This window comes from Rhodnius prolixus, unplaced genomic scaffold, assembly GCF_049639745.1.
Source record: "Rhodnius prolixus isolate KJV_2025 unplaced genomic scaffold, Rpr scaffold_7, whole genome shotgun sequence".
In the NCBI taxonomy this organism is placed as follows: Eukaryota; Metazoa; Arthropoda; class Insecta; order Hemiptera; family Reduviidae; genus Rhodnius; species Rhodnius prolixus.
Window position 1 is genome coordinate 2,208,441 of NW_027411582.1, and position 26,434 is coordinate 2,234,874.

The 26,434-nt window shown below is 33.8% G+C and overlaps 1 protein-coding gene and 1 long non-coding RNA gene across 8 annotated transcripts in view; one reads left to right on the forward strand and one right to left on the reverse strand.

The window, feature by feature from the left end:
* dsd (attractin-like protein dsd) overlaps positions 1 to 22,797 on the forward strand; it is a 37,232-nt gene extending 14,435 nt beyond the window's left edge. For 4 of the 6 annotated variants that reach the window (XM_074113402.1, XM_074113405.1, XM_074113404.1 and 1 more), the window contains 18 exons: positions 281 to 360; positions 1,645 to 1,915; positions 1,991 to 2,174; positions 3,509 to 3,805; positions 4,273 to 4,443; positions 5,532 to 5,718; positions 5,816 to 5,956; positions 6,669 to 6,858; positions 7,167 to 7,253; positions 7,344 to 7,424; positions 10,082 to 10,225; positions 10,849 to 10,998; positions 11,114 to 11,278; positions 11,879 to 12,095; positions 13,124 to 13,202; positions 13,761 to 13,880; positions 14,203 to 14,317; positions 15,664 to 22,797. In XM_074113402.1, the coding sequence (XP_073969503.1) occupies positions 281 to 360; positions 1,645 to 1,915; positions 1,991 to 2,174; positions 3,509 to 3,805; positions 4,273 to 4,443; positions 5,532 to 5,718; positions 5,816 to 5,956; positions 6,669 to 6,858; positions 7,167 to 7,253; positions 7,344 to 7,424; positions 10,082 to 10,225; positions 10,849 to 10,998; positions 11,114 to 11,278; positions 11,879 to 12,095; positions 13,124 to 13,202; positions 13,761 to 13,880; positions 14,203 to 14,317; positions 15,664 to 15,797 (2,813 nt within the window). In that variant the 3' untranslated portion in view covers positions 15,798 to 22,797. The remainder of the gene's footprint in view (positions 1 to 280; positions 361 to 1,644; positions 1,916 to 1,990; positions 2,175 to 3,508; positions 3,806 to 4,272; positions 4,444 to 5,531; positions 5,719 to 5,815; positions 5,957 to 6,668; positions 6,859 to 7,166; positions 7,254 to 7,343; positions 7,425 to 10,081; positions 10,226 to 10,848; positions 10,999 to 11,113; positions 11,279 to 11,878; positions 12,096 to 13,123; positions 13,203 to 13,760; positions 13,881 to 14,202; positions 14,318 to 15,663) is intronic. The other 2 variants (XR_012453836.1, XM_074113403.1) reach the window with 2 other exon arrangements.
* LOC141446717 (uncharacterized) lies at positions 11,114 to 18,801 on the reverse strand. Of its 2 annotated transcripts, none has more exons than XR_012453840.1 (4): positions 18,662 to 18,801; positions 16,485 to 16,563; positions 15,581 to 15,747; positions 11,114 to 12,066 (listed from the first exon to the last, which is right to left on the reverse strand). It is a non-coding gene; the product is annotated as an uncharacterized lncRNA (long non-coding RNA). The 2 variants fall into 2 exon arrangements; XR_012453839.1 differs by having other exon boundaries at positions 16,485 to 16,567.
* Positions 22,798 to 26,434: the final 3,637 nt, after the last annotated feature.

The following is a 26,434-nucleotide window of genomic DNA, read 5'->3' on the forward strand; positions in this document are numbered from 1 at the left end:
AAAACCCATGAAGTTGTGCCCTGAACTACCTTTTAATGTTCTGTGAATGCATCGCAAAGTGAGTGTATGTACATATGTAGTAAAGTGTCCTGTCATTTCTGCAATAATATCTAAAGAGAGCTTGTAAGTTCTTTAAAGAACTAGGTAAGTTCTTTAAAGAACTTCTATGTGAACGGGTAAATTAATAATAATTAATTTCTCTTAATGAATTGTGTTTTTTTTTTACTTCTACAAAAAGATAACCTGCCTTTTTCTAACCTCAACATGCTCTAATTTTCAGGGAATGTCTGGGAAACCGTTCATATGGATATGAGAACCTCACCAACCCCGAGGTACGGACATTCTGCAGTAATTTTCGGGGTAAGTTTCAAATATATTTTTGCCATAACATAAATAAATGGTTGAATCTTATACTTTATTAATGAATTTCAACGTCTTGTAAGTAGTTTAGTAAAATGTATGTACAGAATGTCCATACGGTTATACGGCATAACTTTACGAATCGATTCCTTGTCAAATTTGCGTTTGGCGGCAATATCCACACTCTGAACTGTACAAACTAGTAACACTGCGCAGAATTATGAATGCATTCTTGAGAATTGAAATAATCGAAAACAAATAATTACAACATTAAAATGGATGTATATAGAATGTTTCGATTTTTTTGCCATTCTATCGATTAATTGATCGATATTAATCGAATCCTTATTGGATCGTCTAAATGAAGTATCAAATCGGAATTGACTGTGATTTTAATTTTTTGAGGTTAGGTTAGAAAAAAAAAGAAGATAACTCCAATAATTGAATAAAAATGTAAGAAACTAAATAGTTTTTATTTTTTCTTAGTTTCAATAAAATTAACAGCTTTAAATGTATGCTGTTAACATATTTAGTGGAAGAAAATGGTATCAGAATTTGAATTTTCTTTGAATTCGTGAATTTATTGACAAATTACAGTACTACCCATATTTATAATTTTTAAAAGGAAACTATAAAGAAACAGAAAGAAATTAATATTGAATGCTGAAAACCTCAAGCTTTAAAAAGCATGATGAAATAAAGTTAGTAAAAAAAAATAAATGAAAATTAGGAGATATATTTCTGCTACATACAAGTGTTTTAATAATTAACATGGAGATGGTCGTAAAGATATAAACGTTCTTAAAAATACTCATAAAGAAACAGAGACTAAGGTTTTAAACATTATTTATTTACTCTTTGCTTGAAAATGTCTATTTGAAGTAAGGTTTAAAATTCATAACAATAGTAAAAGCCATATTGACCGTTACAAAAGTTCTTATTTACAAATATATCCTTAGATAGAAAAAGAAACGCACAAGGAATTAAATACGAGTCATTTTTACTTATTTTAATCAATTGTTTGATACAGTTTATTGTTTTTGATGAACATTTGCAAAAGCAGGGAGAAAAGCAGATTTTTTTCTTTGATACTCTAGTTTACGAAGCGTTTCTGGATCCAGATTCAGAGGACTGTATTTTTTTTCCTTATACGACCAAGGAATCAAATCATAAATTTGTGCCGTTCAACCTGGAGATATTATTATCTTCATAATTAAAAATAACCTTTGATGAATTTTAACAAAACAATTTTTTTAAAAAAACAATATTTAAACACATTTCTAGGATAAAATTTACTTATACGGAGGTGTAAAGTCTGATGGTACCGTTTGTAATGAACTTTGGGCGTTCGATGTGTCTGCCAAGTCTTGGGAGAACATCACAGTACGTGCTGATCCCTGTAACGGTACGGTGTTGTGTGGTCCGCTGAAATCGGCCGGACATACCGCTACACTGGTGTCCAGTAAGAACAAGAGGATGGTCGAGCGAATGGTAGTCATATTTGGTCATTCGCCTGTTTATGGTTATTTGAATACTGTTCAGGAGTATTATTTTGGTAAGTTAGTTAACAAAAATGTATATATTATAAGTTTGTAACACTTTTTTACACCGATCATTTTATTTTCCACAGGTACTCGTGAGTGGAACATAGTCACTACTCGAGGATTTCCAGTGAAAGCCGGTTATGGACATTCCAGTGCATGGGATTCTTTAACGGAGAAAATATATGTGTATGGAGGTTTCATCTCGGAATCGCCAGCTTCCCCTCAGTTATCTAATAGATTGTATTCCTACGAGCCGGATTCGCACATTTGGTAAATAATTTTTGTTACGTTCCTGTGGGTGAGTCTGATGAAAACCATAAAGTAAAACCATTAAGCTGGAAAGCGTATCCGACTAGTGTGCAGAATGGGCTGTAAAGTAGAAATCAAAAGCATCTCCGTCAAAGTTCAAGTTTTTTAATCACAGCTACCTCACTATTCAGGAAAACAGCTTAGTGTTCTTAGGGTGCGTTCCACTAAGCGCTCACAACGATCACGCTCACGACCGCGCGGTTTTGCCCGTTCCACTTGCTTGTGAACGTTACAATCGAAAACCCAAGTGGAGCATTTTAACCGTTCATGTAAACATTAGAAATGGCGACCTCGAAAATAAGTCAGAAGTGGTTGTTTTTTAAATTTTAACCCCGTTTATAAGCAATTACAATAAACTTATATTATTATTGGTAAAGTTGACTTATATTAAAAATATCGTATATATATAATTCAATTTTTATATTACATTTTCGTGGAGTATTTATAAAATTTACGTTTAAATAAAATTAAAATGTCTTTCGTGGCAACAGTAGGATATTTATTAATGCTTTAGAAAGTTCTTCATCTAGTTCCCATGAAAAGTGGAATGCAATTTTACAAAATCGCAATAGTGAAAAGCGAAAACTTAAGCCACGTATTATTAACTATCAAAGTGTAATTGATCGTTATTCAGTGATTTAGTAATTTAAGGGATAAGTAATTTTTCATTTTATTTATTTATTTTTTGTTAGACTTTCGAGAAACACATTCAATTATTTACATAAGATAATACTTTCATTTACCTGATATAATTTTTTCGGTCGCCATCTTTGTTTTTAAAAATTGAGCCAAATTTCTGAACGCCCACTTCGACCCAGCTCTTAAGGTGGGGGGCGTTGTGAGCTTCGCGTGAGCGAAAATGACGTCATTAGTGACGTTTTCGCCACGACCACTACGACCGCCCGGTCGTCAAGTCAAGTGGAACGTCTGAAGGTAAGTTTTGATCGTTGTGAGCGCTTAGTGGAACGCATCCTTAGAGAAAAGGAAATACATCGAAGGATGACATTTCATAATGATGATTGTAGAAGTATTCACGTCTACATGCTTTGAATGGCTTCGGAAACAGTGTGATTATAATGAAAGATACTGATGCTGATGTGAAAGAATAAGAAGCGTTTATTATGACTTCAAGTTGGAGCGATTTATGAGAACTGAAAATTAGTGCTCTATTTAGGGTTTGTAATGCAGAAAGTTAGATACTGCCTAAAACAAAACAATAAATTGTACTTTGTATTACAGTTTTGGGCTTAACTCTTCCTAGTAAGAATACTGATTTTAATTTTCTGTTCGTTTAGGACGTTACTGAGTAGCGGACCATCGGCACGTTTCCTACACACGGGCACCTTCCTAAACGGACTGATGTTGGTGTTCGGTGGCAATACACACAACGATACGGCGCTGTCACGAGGTGCTAAATGTTATTCTGCCGATTTTTTGTCTTATGACGTTGTGTGCGACAGTTGGGCATCCTTCTCAGTGCCACCAGTACTCGTAGCAGATCTGCCCAGATTTGGACATTCTGCGGTCACGTTTAATAATTCATTATACATCTATGGAGGATTTGATGGACAAATGTTGAATGATTTGCTAAGGTTTGGTGACTTTTTTAGTAGTTTTTGTTACTTTTATTTAATGCAGTTCTTTGAAGGGACATAGACTCTGTAATGATACGAGGTTACAGGATCTGATAAAAGTCCCGCCTTTTTCAATGAGTGTAAACACCCTTTTAAAGTGCCAGGAAATAGGATGAATGAAACACTCTCCCTTGAATCCTATTCTTAGAATATCTGGAATGAGCGTATTAAAGAAGGCAGCTTTGTTTGTAACCTTGGCGTGATTATACCCCCCGTAATCCTCCGCAGCTTTTCCAGTATTCCTCTGAGAGAGAACATATGATCTACTGTGAAACAATCGTACGATCCATTTGATCATAGCCCAAACCCATGTTGACCCCTCTCCAAGACTATGCTGCGAGAATAAAAGATAGTGATTTTTGAACATAACTGTTTCATTATTGTTTATATTTTTTTCCATAATAATAAATTATTTATATTTCCAGGTACACTAGTGGTACATGCGAGAATCTAGCTTCCATGACAGCTTGTCTAAATACAAGGCCAGGTATGAAATGTGTCTGGGACAAGAAGCTGGCAAAGTGTGGATCCGCCTACGATATTCCGGTTCATTTGCTCACCCTGCCCGATGAGGATATTGAACCTTATTCTTATGCGTATGTAAACCATTTTTGGATGACTTAACTAAAAATAACGTACACCCCACATTCCTTTCTTTAAATAAATTCTTATATTTACCTTAAACTCCGAATTATTTAAACCAAATATTATTATTTTATTTTAATGATTTAAGGCGCGTCAACATTTATGGTTATTGGCGCCCGGCGCTTCTTTCAGTGCACCTCTGGCCTCCGGATGGTGTTCTATCGTTAAAGACAACACTGTCCATCACCTGACAGTGAGATGTAAGAAGCTCCTAAGAAGAGAAAATCTAAGGGTCAGCAGCTGGATTCGAACCCGGGACCTCCGCGTAGGAGTCCAGTACGCTAACCGCATAGCTAATCCCTTCCCTTTTTTTTTTTGCGCATCAACAGCTGAGGTTATTAGCGCCCGGAGCTTTTTCCAGTGCACTGCCGGCCTCCGGACAGTGTTCTCTCGTTACAGACAACACTGTCCATCACCGGACAGTGAGCTGTAAGAAGCTCCTAGGAAGAGAAAATCTAAGGGTCAGCTGCTGGATTCGAACCCGGGACCTCCGCGTGGGAGGTCTGTGCCGGTCCATGATATTATACCAAAGGAATACGTTAGAATGGGAATCGCTCTGAAGAACGAAACTGTGCTCCCTGATTTGTGAGCTTTTAGCAAGAAGATTTCTGGCAAATTCCTCTTGATCTCCTGTTGGGCCAATGCTCCTAGCTTGTTTGAAGGTTTTTTTGCACTGATTCCTAGGTTCAATGTATCCTTGGGTTCTTCGGATTTTAAATCCTTGAAGGGCTAGCTTTTCTTTTGCAGACAGTTAATGGTCCTGCACTTTTGCTAGCACAGAAAGCGTTTCTTTGGTGCTTAGGTGTGTGCACAACTGAATCTATTACCATTAGCAGCACTTAGCGTCTTACAATCTTTCGCCTTCTCAGACTCAAATTTCAATAAAAAAAAATGTCAAATTTCTGTGATTTTTCGTTCAAAGGAATCCGAAATAGATATTTGCGGTAGAATCTTTTCAATAGCAATACCTTCTGTTATTAGTAGATTGAGAGAGAAAGTAAATCAGCGAGTCTGAGAATTTTGATTTATTTTTGTACAGGAGGTGCCCAGAAGAGAGACGTTCTACGGTGACAGCGAACATAGTGACATGCGGCCAGCTGAATGATTGTCTATCCTGTGTGCATACATCACTGGGTTGTGGTTGGTGTCCGCATACAAACTCATGTACCCACGAACATGTCTGCAAACAGCTCATACCTAATACCTCGGCGTACACAAGTATTAGGGTAATACTTTTATATAAATTCCATCATTTGGACTGAATTAATTCAGTTTTTCCAAGTTTCAGTTTTTAGAATTAATATTATTTATTTTTTGATGCAGGCTGTGACGCAGAGTGCGGAATGTGCAGTTGATGAAGGTGCCCATTGTCCGTTGTTCCACAGCTGTCAGACATGTTCAGTCCAACCTCAGTGTCTATGGACAGATCTGGACAATTGTAATAGTACTGTAGATACCCCGCAGGTAAATAATTTCAAGATTTTAATAATAATGGTAATAAACTCTTGATTCGTTTTTAATATCTTAGATAAAGCTTTGCTACTGGGTCAAATTTCTACCAAAAATCTAATGAATTGGAAGATTGAGCCTACCAGCAATTGTCGCAATCATTTATGGAGAATGTTTTCTCCGTGTAAATGCTAAAAAGAAATCAATTGAAATACATCTACTTTCGATCAATCGATTTTTTTTTCTTCTTTCAATCCGCAGTTTTATCGACATATTGAATTCTCACTAGTTCTACAGGTAAAATTAAAGGTAATCAGTAACAGTCCAAAGGTTTGCAAAAGTGGCCTTCCAAATTCCTATCAGAGTTTAATCCAAATCAATGATGCGTCGTGACAAAAGTCTCAGTTTTGTCTTAGAACATCGTAGCCCCCTCTCCCTAATGGTGCAGATGATTGATTAGAGCATAAATCACGTCAATATATTCTCTTTAAGCTTGAATCACCTCACTATGCTAGAACTGGTCCAAAAATTAAATTTTCTTTAAAAAAAACTTACAAAGATTTGGCTAACTTAATCGGAACTAAAGGAAAATCAATACGTATATTTCCTGTAATAACTGTCTTGTGAAAGTTGATTCAATCGCAACTACTTCCTGCCACTAGAATTCTTCTTTTAACTCTTTTAACAATATTTCTAATAAAATTATATACAATTTTTTTTTTTTTAGGAATCCGTTGTAAATACTTGTGGTGAAAGTTGTTCAGAATTGACCAGTTGTTTGAATTGTACCCAAAAAGAGTGTATATGGTGTCATAATGAACAACGTTGTGTTGATAAGACTGCTTATACAGCTTCATTTCCTTATGGACAGTGTAGAGAATGGTCTACGCAAAGATCTAGATGTCCGCTTACGCCAGGTAATTATTATTATTATTTCTGGTAGTGGAGTTATTAATTTGTTATTAATAAATAAAGAAATTTGTTAATAAATAAAGAACCTGCTTGCATTTTCCGTAAATTAAAATAATAATACAGAAATTATTCTGTATTAGTTCTCCATTAGTTCTCCATTCTGCTTTAAAAGTTATACGGAAATATATCACAACTTCTCCGTAGTCTTTTATATTTATACTAAATAATACTTAGTATCTTATTTGTACCTGTTTCATACATTTTACGTTTTGTTGTTCCCAATTCTTTATTGGTTACTTTTTTTGTGATAAAGGTGAATCTGCCTGTATGTCGCACAAGTGGTGTCTAGAATGTAGAGATGCACCAGAATGTGGCTGGTGTGATGATGGTACTGGAACAGGTGAGAAAAGCTTGCATAGTTTTTTTTATTTAAAATTAATAAATTCTAATTACTAAAATAATATTATTATGGTTTTCTTTTTCTTTTTAGGAAAAGGTGTTTGTCTCCCAGGTGGTAATAATCCACCGCCAAATTGTGCCAAAAAACATTGGTATTTCACACATTGTCCTAGTAAGTACTTCAATTCTACTGGTTTTACTAAGATTTATGTTACTAGAAACTTCAAGTAGCAGGAAGTCGTGTTTAAAGTGTTTTAGGCTGGGAATAAACTAATGGGTAAGTGTATAGAATATGCGGCCTCCGCCATGGTAACACGGCTCTCTACCACATATGAGAAATATAATATTACTAAAGGTGGACATTAACACACGCGGTGGTTCAGTGACAAGTAAGAGTATAGGTGTAAAGTGTGCAGCTAGAGGATAGTTAACCAGTTAGGCTGGAAACATAGTGGACCGGCGAGCAAAGCGGCGATGATAGCGAAGAGCAAAGCGGCGAAATCAAACACAAGTAAACATATGGGACCGCGCATAGTGGCGAGCAAAGCAAAGATAGAGCAACGCTCTCTATAAAGAGTAGAGCGAAGCGTTATGACATGTTTGATTTCTTCGCTCTCATCGCGCTCAATTTGTAAAGGTTATTTTTCAAAGGTTATGGATATTGATACATTATTGGTTGTTTGTTTAAAGAAACCTCTGTGGGGCCATAGTATTTGTGAAGCTACAATAGTTTTTAATAATTAATAGTTTAAATTAATTAACAATTAGTAGTTAATGGAGAATTCAGGTAATTTTTGCTACATTTAATTTGGTTCTCAATCCCTTAATGCTAACTTTCAACTAAATACTAGGCAAAATTAAATTACATTTTCACGTCCTACTACTTCTGATCAGGACGAACTCTCCAATCCTTCTTCTGTAGCGTCGTACTACTCCAGTTTTTCAGATGAACAACATTAATTTATGACAAATCATGGAGTAGTGATTTAATAAAATTATTGTTTTTTTAATTGACTAATTTTTTTTTATCTGCATATATTTCTATTTTATTTTTATTTATTTTGATTTTCTTATCTTAAAGTAACTGCTAGGATTAATGGGGTTACACAGATTTGTATTTAGTAAATAACCTAAATAGTTAATTTTTCTATATTGTGCCTAACTCATGTTATGAGCTGTATTACTCAAAAACAATAAAATTTGATTTTGATTAATGGGGTTACACTGGGCTAATATGTAATCAAATGTTGATATAGACATTCGAAAATACGCATGAAACTTGCCAGGATGCTCCCGAAGTTGTTGGTACAAGTGATGAAATTCACCAAGTTCATTTCTAAACTTATTTATGTCGTGTACACTGCAGCTCCTACTACTAAGCTGCTGCAAATACCAAAGTTTCAACGAAGAATTTTCATATAAAAATAGTTCCTCCATCTTGTTTTGTCAAAAGGAGAACGCGACTAAGCTCGTCACTATGTGCATGCGAATCTTTGCTCGCTGCTCGTCGCTCTCTTTGATCTGAAGTAGCTATCATCGCCGCTTTGCCCGCCGCTCCACTATGTTTCCAGCCTTAAGCGTGTTTTGACGTGTGTACACGTCAAACCAAATCTCCATTACGGTGCGTTAGACGTGTACACTCATTGTGAAAAATATAAAATTGCCATTAACTACAAAAAAAACTCGAAATTTTAATAAAATACAATAAGAATATTAATTGGTGGGATGTTTCCTTTATCTTAACCAATAGAACTGCGGTGGGTGTCAGCCAAATGACCAAGTGGTTGGTACATGTTTGGTCTCCGCATAAGAGATTGGGGGGAATTACGCACACAAGTAGAAGCTCTCGAAACCCTTGTGCAATGCCCTGGTTTTTTACCTTTTAGATAGAGGTTCAGATCAAGATTTCATTTTGCACAGAATTCAAAAGCTCTTATTCTTCTCTTGTAAAAGCTCTTGCGGTCTCTAGTTAACTAGAGCAATGCATACGTGAAGAAGCGGTGCAAGATTTTTTGAAATGCTCTGGTAATCTGTAAGCTCCAGAGAGAGTTTGCAGAAAAAGTCGCTTGCAGTGACTATTACGGACGTTGTAAACGTTCTTGGTTGTTTTTGCCCTGCGTTTGACGTGTATACACACGTCATTGTCTGATTTTAATTCCGCACACTGTGGGGGAGGTTTTTTTAAAACTAAATTCCACCGTTTAACTCTGGTTAAAGTGAAGGAGGGGCAGATTACGTTTACCGTTTGTCCAAAAAAAAATAAAGGTGAACCATGTCTTTCTGTCTCTCATTCGTTGGAGCTGGTGTGGCGAGGACTTCCTCTATTTTATGTTGGATTTTTCTTTTTTGTTCAAATTTTCCTTTTAATTCAAAGATCTTATTTAGCTGATGTTAGTTACGAGTTTTTAGCGTGAGAGAATGTCTGATTTAAATTTAAGTATCTTTCCTTTCTTTGTTGCTTTTGTTAAATTTAATACATTTATTCAGATCTCCTTTCCTGTACGTGTGAATTTGTATGTAACAGAAATAGTGACGTAGCTGTGGCTAAGTATCGTGGAAAAGTGCAGCAGTTGTCCAAACCAGCAGGAAACGTCGTAGGTAACCGCTCGCTGGGATTACACTTGGAGTATCCGTGCACACCAGAGTTTTGGTCTTAGAAATGATATCCAGAATCGGTTTTAATCGTGTTATTAATAAATAATATGATCTATGAATATATCTAAAAATAAGAATAACCAATAAAATATCGAAAGTCTAAACCTAGAATTTTTTTTTATTCTTCCACATCACATATTAGCACGTATATTTAATCTTTTTTCTTTTTTCCAGGCTGCCAATGTAATGGACACAGCACATGCGCAAACAACAGCAGTGTGTGTGTCCAACCATGTGCAAATCTTACGCATGGAGAACATTGTGAAACTTGTATACCCGGCTATTATGGATATCCGGTGAACGGTGGAAATTGTACTCGTAAGTAAAAATCACAATGTTTCTTTTTCTTTGTTTAAATTTTGGAACTTCTATTTTCCCCAGGTAGGCTTTTACGTCGCAATTGCGAAAATTGGCGGTGTAATAGTGGTTCTTAGTGCCCGCTCAGATATCTTGCATCTCTTATCCAGCTCTAATTGGAGATAACTAATCATAATTTTGTTTTTTAAGCTCTGCTCTTAAACAAAAAAGTAGTTTTAGTCAATTACATCAGTTGAGAAGGTTCTTGACCTATTATTTAAATTGAATCCTAACACTCTCGACACTTCCTGCGTCCTTCCACGTGATTTTTTGTCACTTTATATGTTTCACCTATTTTCTAATATTAAAATAGAATCAAAATCTTATGTTTATATAGGGGAGAGTTTGGAACAGGATTGTATTACCCAGATATCGTAAATATTATTTGATTTCCAGGGTAACTATACCCTGTTTGGAAATGTTTAATTACAATGTATCGTCCTTGAATCAGCAAGCAATTAATAGAAAATAAGATTTTACTGAGAAATTTCATAAATCCTAAATATATAAACTAAACCAAAAATAACCTTCCTCTTTCTTGCAACAATATTAATATAGGTTATTTATTTTTTTTAAATTTACAGCTTGCGAGTGTAACAACCATGGTACGCACTGTGTACCAGACACAGGCAAGTGTTACTGTACCACGAAAGGTATTATCGGCGATCATTGCGAAAGATGTGATCTACAGAATCACTATCATGGCGATCCAACCAATCATGGGTCTTGTTTTTGTAAGTTCACTTTTTTTTTATTTCACCCGTCAATGTTTTGTCTTGCTAGATAATTTTTTTACAGAAACTTTGATATTTTTTTTAAATTATGATTATTCTATTTTCTTTTTTTCAGATGACCTTACAATTGATTATCAGTTTACGTTTAATCTTTCCAAGAAAGATGATAGATATTATACGCAGATAAATTTCAAGAATAGCCCGCCAAAGCCTGATGTAGACGCTGATTTCACCATAACCTGTTCTGTTATGGCTAAAATGAATATAACCATAAAAACTGGTGAATACTTGTGTTAATTGTTTACATTCTCGTACTTCTAGTTAGAGTAAATAAGTGGGAAGTTTTCTAAGTGGAAGTTTTACCGGGAATAAATGTTTTGATGAGGTCCTGAAAAAAAATCCCATAAAACTCAAACTTAAGTTCCCTGTGTTGATTCCGTTGTTGCTTCTGATTACAAAGATTCAAGCAATTTATTCCATCTACAGCTGGAACTTAGACTTTACAGATTTGATTTTTTCAATTTTTGTTTGCAATTAGCTTTCAACCATTAATAATTTTCAATAAACTTCGTGTACTAGTTTTCCACTTATGTGGAAAGTACGACTTCTTTTCCATCTATATAACCGTAGATCTGTATCTTTACTTTGGAACATTTTCACAGAAAAGTATTTCTTAAAGCAGTTCTGGGAGAGAGCTTAGTTTGAATGTAATGCCAAGCCTCTTTACAAAAATACGATACCTTAACCTTATATTGACTTCTTCTTAGTTAGACATACTATTGGCTAAAAGACCTACTTTCATTTTATAAGTAGTTGTAAGGCAATAAAAATATTTTTATAAAAATTTTCACTCTTTTAACAAAATGCTATTTGTTTTCAGTGAACCAACCGGAACGGCCATTACTGTACGGGCATAATTGTTCCAATTATAAGACAAGATTCAACAAGAATGAACACAGTTTTGGCGTAGTAGATAATGTGACGCTGACCACGTTCTATGTTTATGTATACGACTTCCAGCCACCATTATGGATCCAGATATCATTTTCACAATATCCCAAACTGAATCTGCAACAGTTTTTTATTACTTTTTCATCGTAAGTTTGATTTTCTTATTAATTATAAATTTATATCTACTATGCATCCGGAGGGTGATAGTGAATTTCGTCAAAATAAAAATTAGGATTGGCTCAAATGTGCAAACTTTATTCTTATTGGAGGGGTAAACAATATTTATTTGTTGCTATTGTAAAAAATAAATAGTGCTGAAAGAGAATCTTTACTTGCTAGTTCGGAATGTTGCATAGAAAACAGTTCAGATGCATTCATAATCGCTTGAACAGAGACGAGCGCGGTGATATCACCCTCCGGTTCGATTGTGAATTTGCAAACACCGAACGTCAGGAATCGTTTGTAAAACCTAATGCACACGTTGCAAGGAGATAGTAATGGATCCATTTGCCACATTTCCTGCACAGCAGTTCCGCAGCTAGTCCTATCATGTAGATGCTTCCTTCATAAGGCAAAACAGTGTAAAACAGTAACAGATTGAGTCCCAAAGTTCAGTCTCATTCTAAGCCAACTAAGGTTCACCAAGAGTTCGGAATAAACCTTTGAAACGTCTTCTTTTTTTCTTTCTCTTTTGTGGACTTATTTGTTTTTATCCTTTTTCGACATAACTACGATACGTTGTTTCTATTAAACCGGTTACCGGTCGAAAACGTCAACCGTTTGTAAGAAAGGTGAAAAAAATCTTTTTAAAACTAGCAGATCTGCTTGATTTTCAAAATTAGCTGTAGTTTAGCTAGAGAATTGGCTATCTTTAATTTGTTGCCTAATTCAAATAATGTAACTCCAGCTCTATTGCTTATTGATGAACATTAATTAGTACTCAATTTTTCATAAATTTAGAGTTTTTCAAGAAAAACTTAGTATGCTATTCGTTTTTATTCAGTCTTTTCGTGGATTTCCATTTTTAATCAAAGTAATATCTTCTGCATACCGCCCCGATTCGCAAAAAAAATCGCCCACTATTTTTAGATATTACCAACGAAGAAAACAAGTATCTTAGAATAATAATCGCTGATTTTGGAAACAATCGCTAATTTTGTCGTTTGTTCCACAGATGTTTCCTCTTATTGCTGTTGGTCGCCGCCGTTTTGTGGAAAATTAAACAAAAATACGATATGTACAGAAGACGCCAGGTATATTAAATAATTGTTACTATTTTTAAAAAAGTATATTAAAACTATTTAGCGCCTGGAGCCTTCTAAATGTACTGACCGGTCTCATTTAGGAGGAGAAAATACGTTTGGATTTGAAACCGGAAACTTCTAAGTTCACCGCACTATCAGCTGAGCTAATGCTTTGCTTAAATAATTATTATTACCTCTTTTTAATTGTATATGATAAAATTTAATGGGTTAAGAAGGCCGTCTCCAATTAGACGAAACAGCTGAAAATAAGCGAGCGAATTTCTGAATATGGTAGTGTTGTTCTATAGAGACCATAGATTTTTTATTAAGTGGTCTGATACAGCTAAGAGCCGTCTACTCCTAAAAATGTACTTATAAATCCTACAATTCTAAGTTTGAAAATATGCCAAGTTAGAACTTAGAGAATATCTTCGGGGAAGTCCAGGCCATCCAGCCGAAAATATATCAAATACGTACTTTATTATTAACCCCTCTCCAAATTTTACAGATGATCCTATTGATAAAATGCTTATTAACTTATCTATCTTCTGCTTGGTGTTTCTGTAGCGCCTGTTCGTAGAAATGGAACAAATGGCCAGTAGACCGTTCTCCCAAGTGTTGGTGGAAATTGAGAAACGAACACCGACCAACGAGAATACACCGACAACGCCCACCTCAAAGAAAAAGGTATAACCTTTTTACATATTTTTGAACCTTTTGATAATTTTTAATTTCTGCATTTTAATTTTAATTTAACTCCATTATGTTGTAGAAAAAAATGAGGAGGCACACGTTGCCTCCCATTTCTGCTTTTAGTATCTTCCAATCTGGATTCAAAGCATTTTATGGAGGAATAAGGACTTGTTTCCAAGTTATTTAGACTAAGATTCGGGTAGTTACTGGCTAGATTAAGTCAGCAGCTACTTCATTAATAACTTATAGTCTTTTTAGTCTGAATTAAGAATACTGCATATACTCGTATTTATATTGGAAATATGGGTTTGCCTAGGAATGTCCAAGTCCTATAGCACTCGAGCCGTGCAGCGGTAACAGAGCAGCCGTCCTTTCTCTACTTGTCAGACTTCCTACCGGAGGTGCTGCCTTCACACCACATGGGCAGTCAGGTATGATGATTCAGCTAATATTACAAATTGATCGAACATAGCCTATGGGAAAAGAATAAATCATTTATGCGAGGAAACGTTTAATATATAACTACAATGCTATTCTCGAACCTAAGAGGACTTAACGGATAGAGCTGTGGGGTTCAGCCTAACCAACAAACATACGGATTGTACAGGCATTTCAGTCGAAACTCCTCCGACAGATAGCTGACGCTTCTTTCTACGGTGACTAACCTCACTCTTCACACTGACCTCCAACATTCCCTTCATGGACTAATTCGCCAAGACGAATTATCAAAAGTTCTATATTGCTCTCTCTACTTGCTCTAATCCTCTCGTATTGTCTCTCGCCTCCTCTGACATCCCTGACAATCCTCCTCACCGACTGGATCGCCAGTGCCATACTGCTCTCTCTACCTGCTCCAATCCTCTTGTACTGTCCCTCAGCTCCTCTGACATCCCTAACAATACTCCTCGCCGACCGAATCGCCAGTACTATACTGCTCTCTCTACTTGCTCTAATCCTCTAGTATAGTCTCTCGGTTCCTCTGACATCTCTAATCCTCCTCACCGACTGAATCGCCAGTACTATACTTCTCTCTCTCTACTAGCTCTAATCCTCTTGTATTGTCTCTCGCCTCCTCTGACATCCCTAACAATACTCCTCGCCGACTGAATCGCCAGCACTATATTGCCCTCTCTACTTGCTCTAATCATCTTGCATTGTCCCTCGCCGACTGAACCGTCAATGCCTTGCGACCTCCTTGCAGTCTGAAGACAATAAAGATCATTCATACCCTGTAGAAAGTGCTACCCCTGGGTAGTTTCTCTCCTCCTGCCTTTCACGCGTTCATTTGTCATATATATTCCTTTTTACTTAGTCAAAATAATTATCAATATACACATATTATAAATAACTAAATAAATTAAAAAAATAAAAATAAATAATCGGCAAATTTGGTAAAGACAAAACAATTTAGGGGTTGCCCAAAAATAGATGACAGTAAGATATCTACGGCATTTCTTTGGACTGAATAAAGTAGAAACAAAGTCGGACACTCCTTTAAACTTCGTAAATACATTACAAACACAAGAATTGATTCTTTTAAAATTTTGGAGAGGGGAATTCTTTTTCCAGCTGATCTCAGAAGGGGTAAGCTTTCCTTTTGTTACTTTGAAGTTAAATCAATTGATAAATAAACTATAGGTATAATGGGTATTAAGAATTGATCGGAAATTGATTAAAATAAATTTATTACTTACTCCTATTTGTTAGTAATTACTTTGAGATTACTCATTACCAAGTTGTGAGCACATTATTCACATCAGTGTTCTGTATTTTACAGCTGGCCTGGCGATTGCTTCAGCATTGGTGACATTAGGCAATCCACGTAAAGTGAGCATAGATACAGTTAAAGGTGATCCGAAATCTAAATCACGTAAGACTGTTTCTAGCCAACATCCGGATTCTTGTATATAACCGTAGCTGCTAGTATATTATTATTATTATTATTATTATTATTATTATTATTATTATTATTGGCTGAATCGTTTATTATTATTAAAATTATTATTACGACCATCACAAGTTCAACAAAATACAATAACATTAATAATAATAATGTATATATTTGTAGTTAATTATCAACTACATTTAAGTTGACAGTTATCAGTTTTATTCTTGGCCCTTTCTAATGTTTCTTTTTTTTAAGAAAAAGCAAAAAAAACCTATTCTTGCTAAAATTGAATAAATGAACTCGCCCCTGATTTTTTTAAATTTGTCAAATTCATTTTTACTATTTTGTTTTTTCTTATTTTCTTTACACCTAGTCAACAACTGTGTTGTAAAAATTTTCTATTTCTTGATGTAATTTACACTGCCATCAATAATTTTTTTTTTTAGTTTTTTTTTTTTATCAATGAAAAAAAGGAAATTAGGAAAATCTTATTTTCTTTCCTAATACATACCCAAAAAAAGAAAGAAAGAAAATTGCACAAAATGTGATGTCTTTTATAGGTGACACAGCTCAAATTTCCTTGCGTTCATTTATTTTATTTTTATTTTTTTGTTATCTCATAATTGTTATTGTTAATTTATTTTTTAATTAATTAATAAAATTGTACATTATTTAAAAAAATAAATAATTGTAAATTAATCTGTACATACCTTTAGCATAGTTTAGTTTTTTTTTGTTTCTCTTTTTTAAATCACATCTAGCTAATATATTCTGAATTTTATTTCGTTTCTTTCTTGACAGAATTAAAAGAAAAATGAAAAGACATTGTCACTATAAAATATTTTATTAAAACTTCTTGTTAAAAAATGAAATTGCTTAATGTTTCAGAATACAGTAAGTTCTGATGGGTTTTTTGAATCTGTTTTACGAGTAACTCTCTGTTAAAAACATTTCTAGTGAAGATTTTGAGATACTGTTTAGATCGGGAAATCAGCTGCCCTGACTTCTTTATCTTTGATACGGTAAGAAGCTTTTATTTTTTTTTTTTGTTTTCCTTTAATTTAGACTTCTTTTATTGATTTAGTGAGTCTGTTCGCATAAACTGGCCTGGAGACGTGACTGGCTTTATAAATTTTGGAGTGTCATCAGAAAAGTAGAAGTAGCAGAAATATTTTCAAATATAACGTGGATTCCAAAGACTTCCAAAAAAAAAAGGTATCGAGGAAATGAGAAATCAACAGCAAAGTTTTGCTCCTTCTGCTCATACCACATTTTAAGGGATTATTTGTCCTGGGTGACGAAATAAATGTGTAGAATTAGTTCTTTCTTAAAATTGTAGCTTCGCCTCGTAGCTGGCCCTCTCGGGACTCCCACCTACCGAGATATAAATATCAGCAATGTCTGCCTTCCATGTTCTTTGATCTTGGGTTCCCTTAACTAACAATTAGATCCACCATTCTAACTCATAGGTTTCCCCGAAAAGCCCATTTACTTTTTCCCAGTTGCAAAATCCGTTTTTCTCGTATCCTGGAAACCTTAATTGTCTCCCCCACTCTTTTGCTCTTGTTCGTTTTGTCCCTGAGTAGGGATTTCTATCATAGTATGGCCAGCCCAACATTATTCAAGCATAGTAATATGATGGTGTAACTACTGTAGAGATGTTCTGCCACCATTTATTTAGTATTGAACAATGGACAACAATTGAATAATGTTTAGTAATAACAGCTGTTCCAATTCTAAAAAAAGATGAAGTGACAGAAAATCATAGCCGTTGTTGAGTTTATGGCACTAGATAGGTTCTTAGACTAGTTTCTTGGGATCAAGGAAGATTACGTTTCATAGTTCTTTTAGGGCTGTGCAGCGTTAAAGGCAATTCGAGCTGCAATCGATTGTGCAACTCTGATTAATCCCAGTTAGTCCCCTGACATGTCCGCCAGTTCAAACAGCTTCTTCTACAAGTCTGAGCAATATTACTCAACTCTTGTTTCTTTGTAATATTACTAGTTTAAACTGAGAAAGTCTAAACTTACTGAGAATGAGGGCAAGTTCAATAGCAGCTGTTTGCATTCAAATTTGTGGTCTGGTTTCCGTCTATTTTTCTAAATCTGGAACTTCCATATCCTTCATCTCTAGGAGAGTACTTTCAGTAGAGAAGCGAGTTTCAATTAGTGAAATCTGGTCTAACATTATTAAAAGACAGTAACTTCTATTGCATCTAATTCTATATTTAGATATTTGATATTCTACTTATTTTTTAAATAAACGTTTTAATCCATAGATTTTTGTGCGCTACGTGTATTTAAGCGCGTATTTTCGATTGTCATTTAATTGTAGGACATAAGAGTAGCTTTTAGCCCTCTCAGCACGACGCGGGAAATCGTTATTTTAAGGTTTCTAGCGCTCAATGGTGACCGTGAGAAATGGAAGATCAAATAAAACAAATTAGTTACAGGGAATGGTTGTTTCTTCAGAACTTACTGTACATTTTTTATAAATATCTAAATTTTTAAAATACCAAACTTTTAAATTATTTCAATTATAATATAATCGTGACGATTATAATATAGGATACATAACATTCCAAGTATAAAAAAATCCTATAGCTCCATACTATTATATTCGGTTGGTTTTTATTAATCTATGGTTATTTATTATTATTATTATTATTCAGGGGTGGGTAAAATTATTTAAACGCCTCTCTAGAAATGTGAGAATGGTCATTTAAAGCTTTTTTTTTTCTGCAATCACTAAATAATTACGCTAAATTTAACGAAAAAAGTTTAAATTTGTATCAGTGTTTTGTACAAATTCAGTTTTAAACTGAAATATAATATTATTAATTTATTTTTTAATTCATCTTAAATTCAATTTGAAATTGTAAACATACCTTTGTGTGACCTGGAAGGAATTTTTTTACATTTTGGTCTACTTTCTATCATCAAGATGCTGTAAAGTTATTTCACGGGATATTACCGTATATTTTTTTTTTTCTAAAATCCTACCAAATTATATTAAATTGTACAAAACAAATAGATAACCTTCTTAAAAACTTCCAAATAAAAATAACTTAACAAACAATAAGATTACGTACTATTGCCAGGTAAAAGGTTAAAATTGCAAGTACACAACATTAATACCAAAACAAAAAATTGTGAAATTTTTCAACTTAGCAATTTTCATTTCTTTATTTTTTTATGCTTATGAAGCTTACGTTTTAAATTCAGTAACCTAACTAAACACCAAACAGATGGGTACCTTTCGTCCAATTTTAGATTTTCAAAATTATTGAAACGATTGCAGGGAAAAAAATTATACTCACTATGCTTGGGTTGGCAAAACCTGGTTTTTAGTGAGCGTAATCTCGTCTTTTTTGCAATACAATTTTATTTTGCATTACAAAAATATACAATTTTTTGTTTTGTTTTTGATTTTTTTTTTAATCACAGATCCCATGGTGCGTTGTATTATAAAAAAATTATAAATATTATATATAAATAATTAAAAATAATATATAACCTTGCAATAAATAAACTTCTTCCCTTTCGTGTACATGTGATAAATTAAGATGAATATTTAGTTTATTTAATTGCGTAGATTATAGGGCATAATATTTCTTTTTATAAAACTTCCTTTTAATTTTTTTCGTATGAAGTAAGTATTGGGAAAAATTTATAAATATTATTTCTGATTTTTCTAGGAGAGTTTTGTAAAATTAATTTTGAATATTCTTATTAAAAAGTGAATGAACGTAGAGAAAAAAAAAGTAAACAACTAAAAATGATAAAAAAAGTATAATTTAATGTTTTAAACAAAATTATTTACGCGACTGCCTCACTTCTATTTTCCATAAATTTATTATATTATTATGATTTGTTTATTCTTTATATTTGAAATTTTTGGAATTTAAGGATCTGAATGTTAAAAAAAATGAAAGTGTAATGTTTTAATTTATAGATTTTTTAAGACATTATTAAGTTAATTATTATTATTATTTTTTTTGTATTATTATTTTTTTCGTGATATATTGTATTAAATTAAATTAAAACATAAATTTTTAAAAAAATTATATGTATAATAACAATTAATAAACAATACTCTAAAAAAACTTATGCAAATGACAAATGAAAATTTTATTACATAAAATGTAAATTTAGTTGTGTAGTTTGTTTGTTTGTTTTTTATTTTTCTTTAAAGGGAATTATAATTAATGTGGTTTTGCACTCGAAAAGTTTTGCTAATAAAGGGTGGATAGAAAATAGGCTAATCCAAGGCGTTGTAAAAAGATCTATTGTGGCTGGAATATGTCAATTGTTTGACTGTGGAATATGCAGTCATGAGTTCATGTGGTAGTGTACTCGGTAGTTTGCTGCAATAGTAGAATACTTTACGTTAATTCCTGAAAAATAAAATGAAAACTTGAAAATTTGGGACGTATTTGTATTTAGTATTCGAAGGGCTTCTTTGTAAGGGCATGAGTTTGGCTGTTCGGAGGAGAGAAATGGGACAGTTTGAAACGGGGGGGGGGCTACCATGACTGTAAGAAGTAAAGTGGGCACCCCTTACTTTAAAAAAATAATCACCAAGGCGTAAAACTTCGTGTTAACATTACCCCCAAAAAAAGTCAACACTGTCGAATGGACGCGGGGGATACTGAGAATTTTCCATTTTGAGCCGAGCGAGAAACATTTAAATGCATGTTAGTTGGCCGGTGTACTAGATCTATTTTACTCTAAATAGCAGTAATTATACAGGGTGATCCATTTAAAACGCACCAATCGCTAATAACTTTTTAGGAAAGCGTAATTTCGAAAAAAACCCACGAAGTAAACTATATGTTTTTTTCGGTCTAGTTTTCAAATTTTCTGCTCATGATGCTGTATCTTTATTTTTGGCGGGAGTTACGGCCAAAAACCTGTTTGGGGTTTTATAAGGACCACTGATTTTGACAATGATTATGAAAACTACATAAAAAAACTGTGAAAAATGACGTTAATCCCGTTTCGATATCCCTAATATTTGTCGAGATATTTATGATCAAAGTTACAATTTTAACTATTCGTGAACGGTTTTCAATATTAATTTCCCACCAGAAAAACACGTTTTGGGGAGGTCCTCTGACTGCAAAAAATGTTATTGGTGACGCAAAGTAAAAAAATAATAATAATTGAAGATTTTAAAACATGTAGTATAGTGTAATGGTTGTGGGTGAATCAATATAAATTTGTTTATCATCAAATAAAAGCAATCATCACATCATTTTAATGCACCCAGTATGCAAGACTTCTTGACCTATGATTACGGGTAAGAATGTCTTGCCAGGGTATTGGTCTAGTGGCCTTGAGCGAGGCTTTATAAGTGGAAGATCCCCAGTTCGAATCCCGCGAATGCAGACATTCTTTTTACTTAAATAACCATAATACTTTTTTTTTTTAAAATAAAGCCTAGTTTTACGCGGGATTCGAACTGGGGATCTTCCACGTACAAAGCCACGCTCAAGACCACTAAACCGATACCCGCCCATCCCTGGCAAGACATTCTTACCGCAATCATAGGTCAAGAAGTCTTGCATACGGGGTACATTAAAATGATGTGATGATCGCTTTTATTTGATGATAAAACAAAATTATCCTGATTCACCCACATTACTCTACATTAAACTACATGTTTTAACATCTTCAATTATTATTTTTTTTTTTTTCACTTTGCGTCACCAATAACATTTTCCGCAGCCAGAGGACCTCCCCAATACTGGGTGTATTTCTGGTGGAAAATTAATATCGAAAACCGTTCACGAATAGATAAAATTGTAACTTTGATCTTAAATATCTGAACAAATATTAGGGGATATCAGAACGGGGTTAACGTCATTTTTTCACAGTTTTTTTTTTATGTAGTTTTCATAATCATTGTCCAAAACCAGTGCTCCTTATGAAACCCCAAACCGGTTTTTTTTTTTAGCCGTAACTCCCTCCAAAAATAAAGATACAGCATCAGGGGTTGGAAAATTTGTAAACTAGACCCCAAAAAAACATATAGTTTACTTAGTGGGTTTTTTTTTTTCGAAATTCCGCTTTCCTAAAATGTTATTAGCGATTGATGCGTTTTAAATGGATCACCCTGTTATACATATCCTTATAAATCCAGCTACAATATTTTCATTTTATAACAGGAACATGTTTGTGTTTCTTCGTGCTTCGGAAATTAGGGCTCCTTGTTTCGCCTTCTCTACGCACGGTCCTGGATGCCGCAGTAGAACCTCCCCAGACTCTTTCTAGCCTTTCTAGCCAACCCCGGCATGGATTCCAAATCTATCCTGCCATACTTTGTTGCATTCTTTTTCTCAGTATAAAGCCATATTTTTATTTTAATAATCAATTTTTTATTATTTCAATATTTATTCCTAAGATTGAAAATGATAATTTATTTAATTTTTTTTAAAAAAAGTGAGATTTAAGATTATTTTTTTATTAAAAAAATAAAAGGGAAAAAGACATTCCATTTAATGAAATGACATAACCAATTTGTTTGTAATTGCCTTACATTTTGTTTGTAATTGCCTTACATTTTGTTTGTAATTGCCTTACATTTTGTTTGTAATTGTTTAAAAAAGCAGATAAATCTAGTCAATGCATTTGAATAAAAAAGAAAACTGCGAAATGATTTGTGTTTTGTTTTGAAGTGGAAATTTTTTTATTGTACGTATCAAAAAAAGAAAATCAAGGAAATGAAATTGTTTCAAGTTGTAATTATTTTATATATATTTTGACTGAATGAATTTCGTGTATTCATTTATTTTGATTGTTTATTATAGAAATATTATTATAATGTTTTCTTCTTTTTCTAACAAATTTTTCGCAAAAAAAAGTAATCTAAATAGCACTGGACAAGTCTTTAAACTTGCTGGAGTTAAATGGCTGAAGTATTTTTATTTTTTAGGTTTATCGATTTTGTTTGTTTTTGTTTTATAAAATTAAGACAGCAGTAATTGAAAGTTTTGAATAAATCTTTCATTTCAGGATATAATTACGTATTTGTTTCCAATAGCTGGCCCCTTTTCCTCTTTCTAGGAGCTTGTTATACAGCGCAATGCCTCTTGGTATAGTGGACAAGTGGTGTTTGTAAAGAGAGAACAATTGTTAGGAGGAGGCCGGACCAGTGCACTGTATAAACTTCTTGGCGCTAATGACCTGAGGTGCTGACGCGCCTTTAAGGGTACGTTCACAACGGAGCTGTGAGCATAGATGATAGCGGAGATGATAGCAGTGATGCATCAGCGCTTATAGAATAACCTAGTACATTCTTATGTGAGCGTGCACAACGAAGCTTCGACTAGTGACTCATACGCGCTGCTATAAACGAGCATAGATGATAGTATTGAATTTTTCATTTTTCTGCTAGCTGAACTCCAGTATCGGAGCTTCAAAATGGACGTCGAAAAATTATTTAGTGCTGTCTTTACTCATTATTTTTTGTTATTATTTTATTATTTACTTTTAAACAATATTTTGTTTTTTAAATCGTGCTTACATTTATTTTCATGCGTATTTATTTATTTTTTCTCAATAAAACCATTACTTACCTGAGAGTAATCACTAGTTTTTCTTCTATGGTTATAGGATTTCCATGACAATTTTTCCAAAGTTTTCTTAATTTTGACCTTATTTTTTCTAAAATATAGTCGAATGTGGGTGGACCCATCCTCACTTATTCAAAAAAAACGATCCGGATAATTTCTAAGTTCCTTATATAAATGGTGAAATTCGCCCAAAGTACTTCGTTTTTTATTTATGGGATGTACATGATATTTTCTAAAGCGTTTTTTCTTTAAAATATACCTTTTTGTTGCTGCTGAACATAAAAACTCTTCTTCACTTCTCGGACATGTTGCATGTATCACAGCTCCGTTGTGCACACTAATCAGCGATTATATTTTACTCTATCAGTTATCATCTCTGCTATCACCCTTAGGGTACGTTTACAACGGAGCTGTGAGTATAGATGATAGCAGAGATGATAGCTGATAGAGTAAAACATAATCGCTGATTAGTGTGCACAACGGAGCTGTGATACAAGCAACATGTCGAGTAGGGAAGAAGAGTTTTTATATTCAGCAGCCATGAAATGGAATATGTTAAAGAGAAAACGCTTTAGAAAATATCATGTACATCCCATAAATAAAAAACAAAGTACTTTGGGTGAATTTCACCATTTATACAAGGAACTCCGGATGGTTTTTTTTTTTTTTTTAATATGTGAGGATGGGTCCACCCACATTCGACTATATTTTAGAAAAAATAAGGTCAAAATTAAGAAAACTTTGGAAAAATTGTCATGGAAATCCTATAACCATAGAAGAAAAACTAGTGATTACTCTCAGGTAAGTAATGGTTTTATTGAGAAAAAATAAATAAATACGCATGAAAATAAATGTAAGCACGATTTAAAAAACAAAATATTGTTTAAAAGTAAATAATAAAATAATAGCAAAAAATAATGAATAAAGACAGCACTAATTAATTTTTCTACGTCTATTTTGAAGCTCCGATACTGGAGTTCAGCTAGCAGAAAAATGAAAAATTTAATTCTATCATCTATGCTCGTCGTTTATAGCAGCGCGTATGAGTCACTAGTCGCAGCTTTGTTGTGCACGCTCACATTCCAATGTATTTTCTTTAAGCGCTGATGCATTATCACTCCTATCATCTCTGCTATCATCTATGCTCACAGCTCCGTTGTGAACGTAGCCTTAAAAGGAAATAAAGAAAATAGTTTTTAGTTTTTTTTGTCTTAGAATAAGGTCGTAGAATCTACAAAGTTTTACTACCCAACTTTTATTTGATTTATTGAAGTACAATTTTGAGCCCTAGCTTGCGCGGAATAGTTGCCGAATACTGGATTAATACTAGGAGCTGTTGTGAGCAATCACTTATCTTGGAGATCAGGTTAGCCCAAACTTGACATCGCAGGAGTCTACCCTGGGATTGATTGATTCCACCAAGAGAAGGTAAGGGCGTCACTTATGAAGACGGCTTTTTCTAATTTTCTGTAAATTTCTCCAGGCAGTGGCCAAAGAGGATTTCCTATGAATTTGGACTAGTAAATCTTGAGACTGATTTATTACTTACGTTTCAAACTTTTTCGGAGTTGTGACGAATTTCTTTACAGTGCCATTGTATTAAAGCAGTGGTTCCCAAACCTGTGGTCCGCAAGAACTAAAATATGGTCCGCGAAATACTTTACATTTTTAAAATAATAATATATATTTATTTGACATACGGCTGCGTGTGCGGCGACGGCGCGGTGAGTGAGACGTCGAGCGAGCGAAGAGCGCCTAAAAAACAAGTCCAGGAGTCGACTAAAAGCAAATGATGTACATATCGTTTTGAGCAATCTCATCAATCCCAGGATTACCCATCTTGTTAAGAAAATGCAAGCTCAAGATGCACATTAAATATAACTGAAAACTTAAACACAATGTTAATTGAAGTTTATTTTTCAAATCTAAAAGTAGTTTATTGTGATATTGAACCTTGTGGGCCCTGCTGCTAACAAAAAAAAATATTAAAATGGTTCCTGGTCATAAAAAGGTTGGGAACCACTGTAATACAGGAACGGTATGTAAGGCTGGAAACATAGTGGAGCGGCGAGCAAAGCGGCGATGATAGCGAAGAGCGAAGCGGCGAAATCAAACACAAGTAAACATATGGGACCGCGCATAGTGGCGAGCAAAGCGAAGATAGAGCAACGCTATCTATAGAGAGTGGAGCAAAGCGTTATGACATGTTTGATTTCTTCGCTCTCATCGCGCTCAATTTGTAAAGGTTATTTTTCAAAGGTTATGGATATTGATACATTATTAGTTGTTTGTTTAAAGAAACCTCTGTGGGGCCATAGTATTTGTGAAGCTACAATAGTTTTTAATAATTAATAGTTTAAATTAATTAACAATTAGTAGTTAATGGAGAATTCAGGTAATTTTTGCTACATTTAATTTGGTTCTCAATCCCTTAATGCTAACTTTCATCTAAATACTAGGCAAAATTAAATTACATTTTCACGTCCTACTACTTCTGATCGGGACGAATTCTCCAATCCTTCTTCTGTAGCGTCGTACTACTCCAGTTTTTCAGATGAACAACATTAATTTACGACAAATCATGGTGTAGTGATTTAATAAAATTATTGTGTTTTTTTAGTTGACTAATTTCTTTTTATCTGCATATATTTCTATTTTATTTTTATTTATTTTGATTTTCTTATCTTAAAGTAACTGCTAGGATTAATGGGGTTACACAGATTTGTATTTAGTTAATTTTTCTATATTGTGCCTAACTCTTGTTATGAGTTGTATTACTCAAAAACAATAAAATTTGATTTTGATTAATGGGGTTACATTGGGCTAGTATGTAATCAAATGTTGATATAGACATTCGAAAATACGCATGAAACTTGCCAGGATGCTCCCGAAGTTGGTACAAGTGATGAAATTCACCAAGTTCATTTCTAGACTTATTTATGTCATGTACACTGCAGCTCCTACTACTAAGCTGCTGCAAATACCAAAGTTTCAACGAAGAATTTGCATATAAAAATAGTTCCTCCATCTTGTTTTGTCAAAAGGAGAACGCGACTAAACTCGTCACTATGTGCATGCGACTCT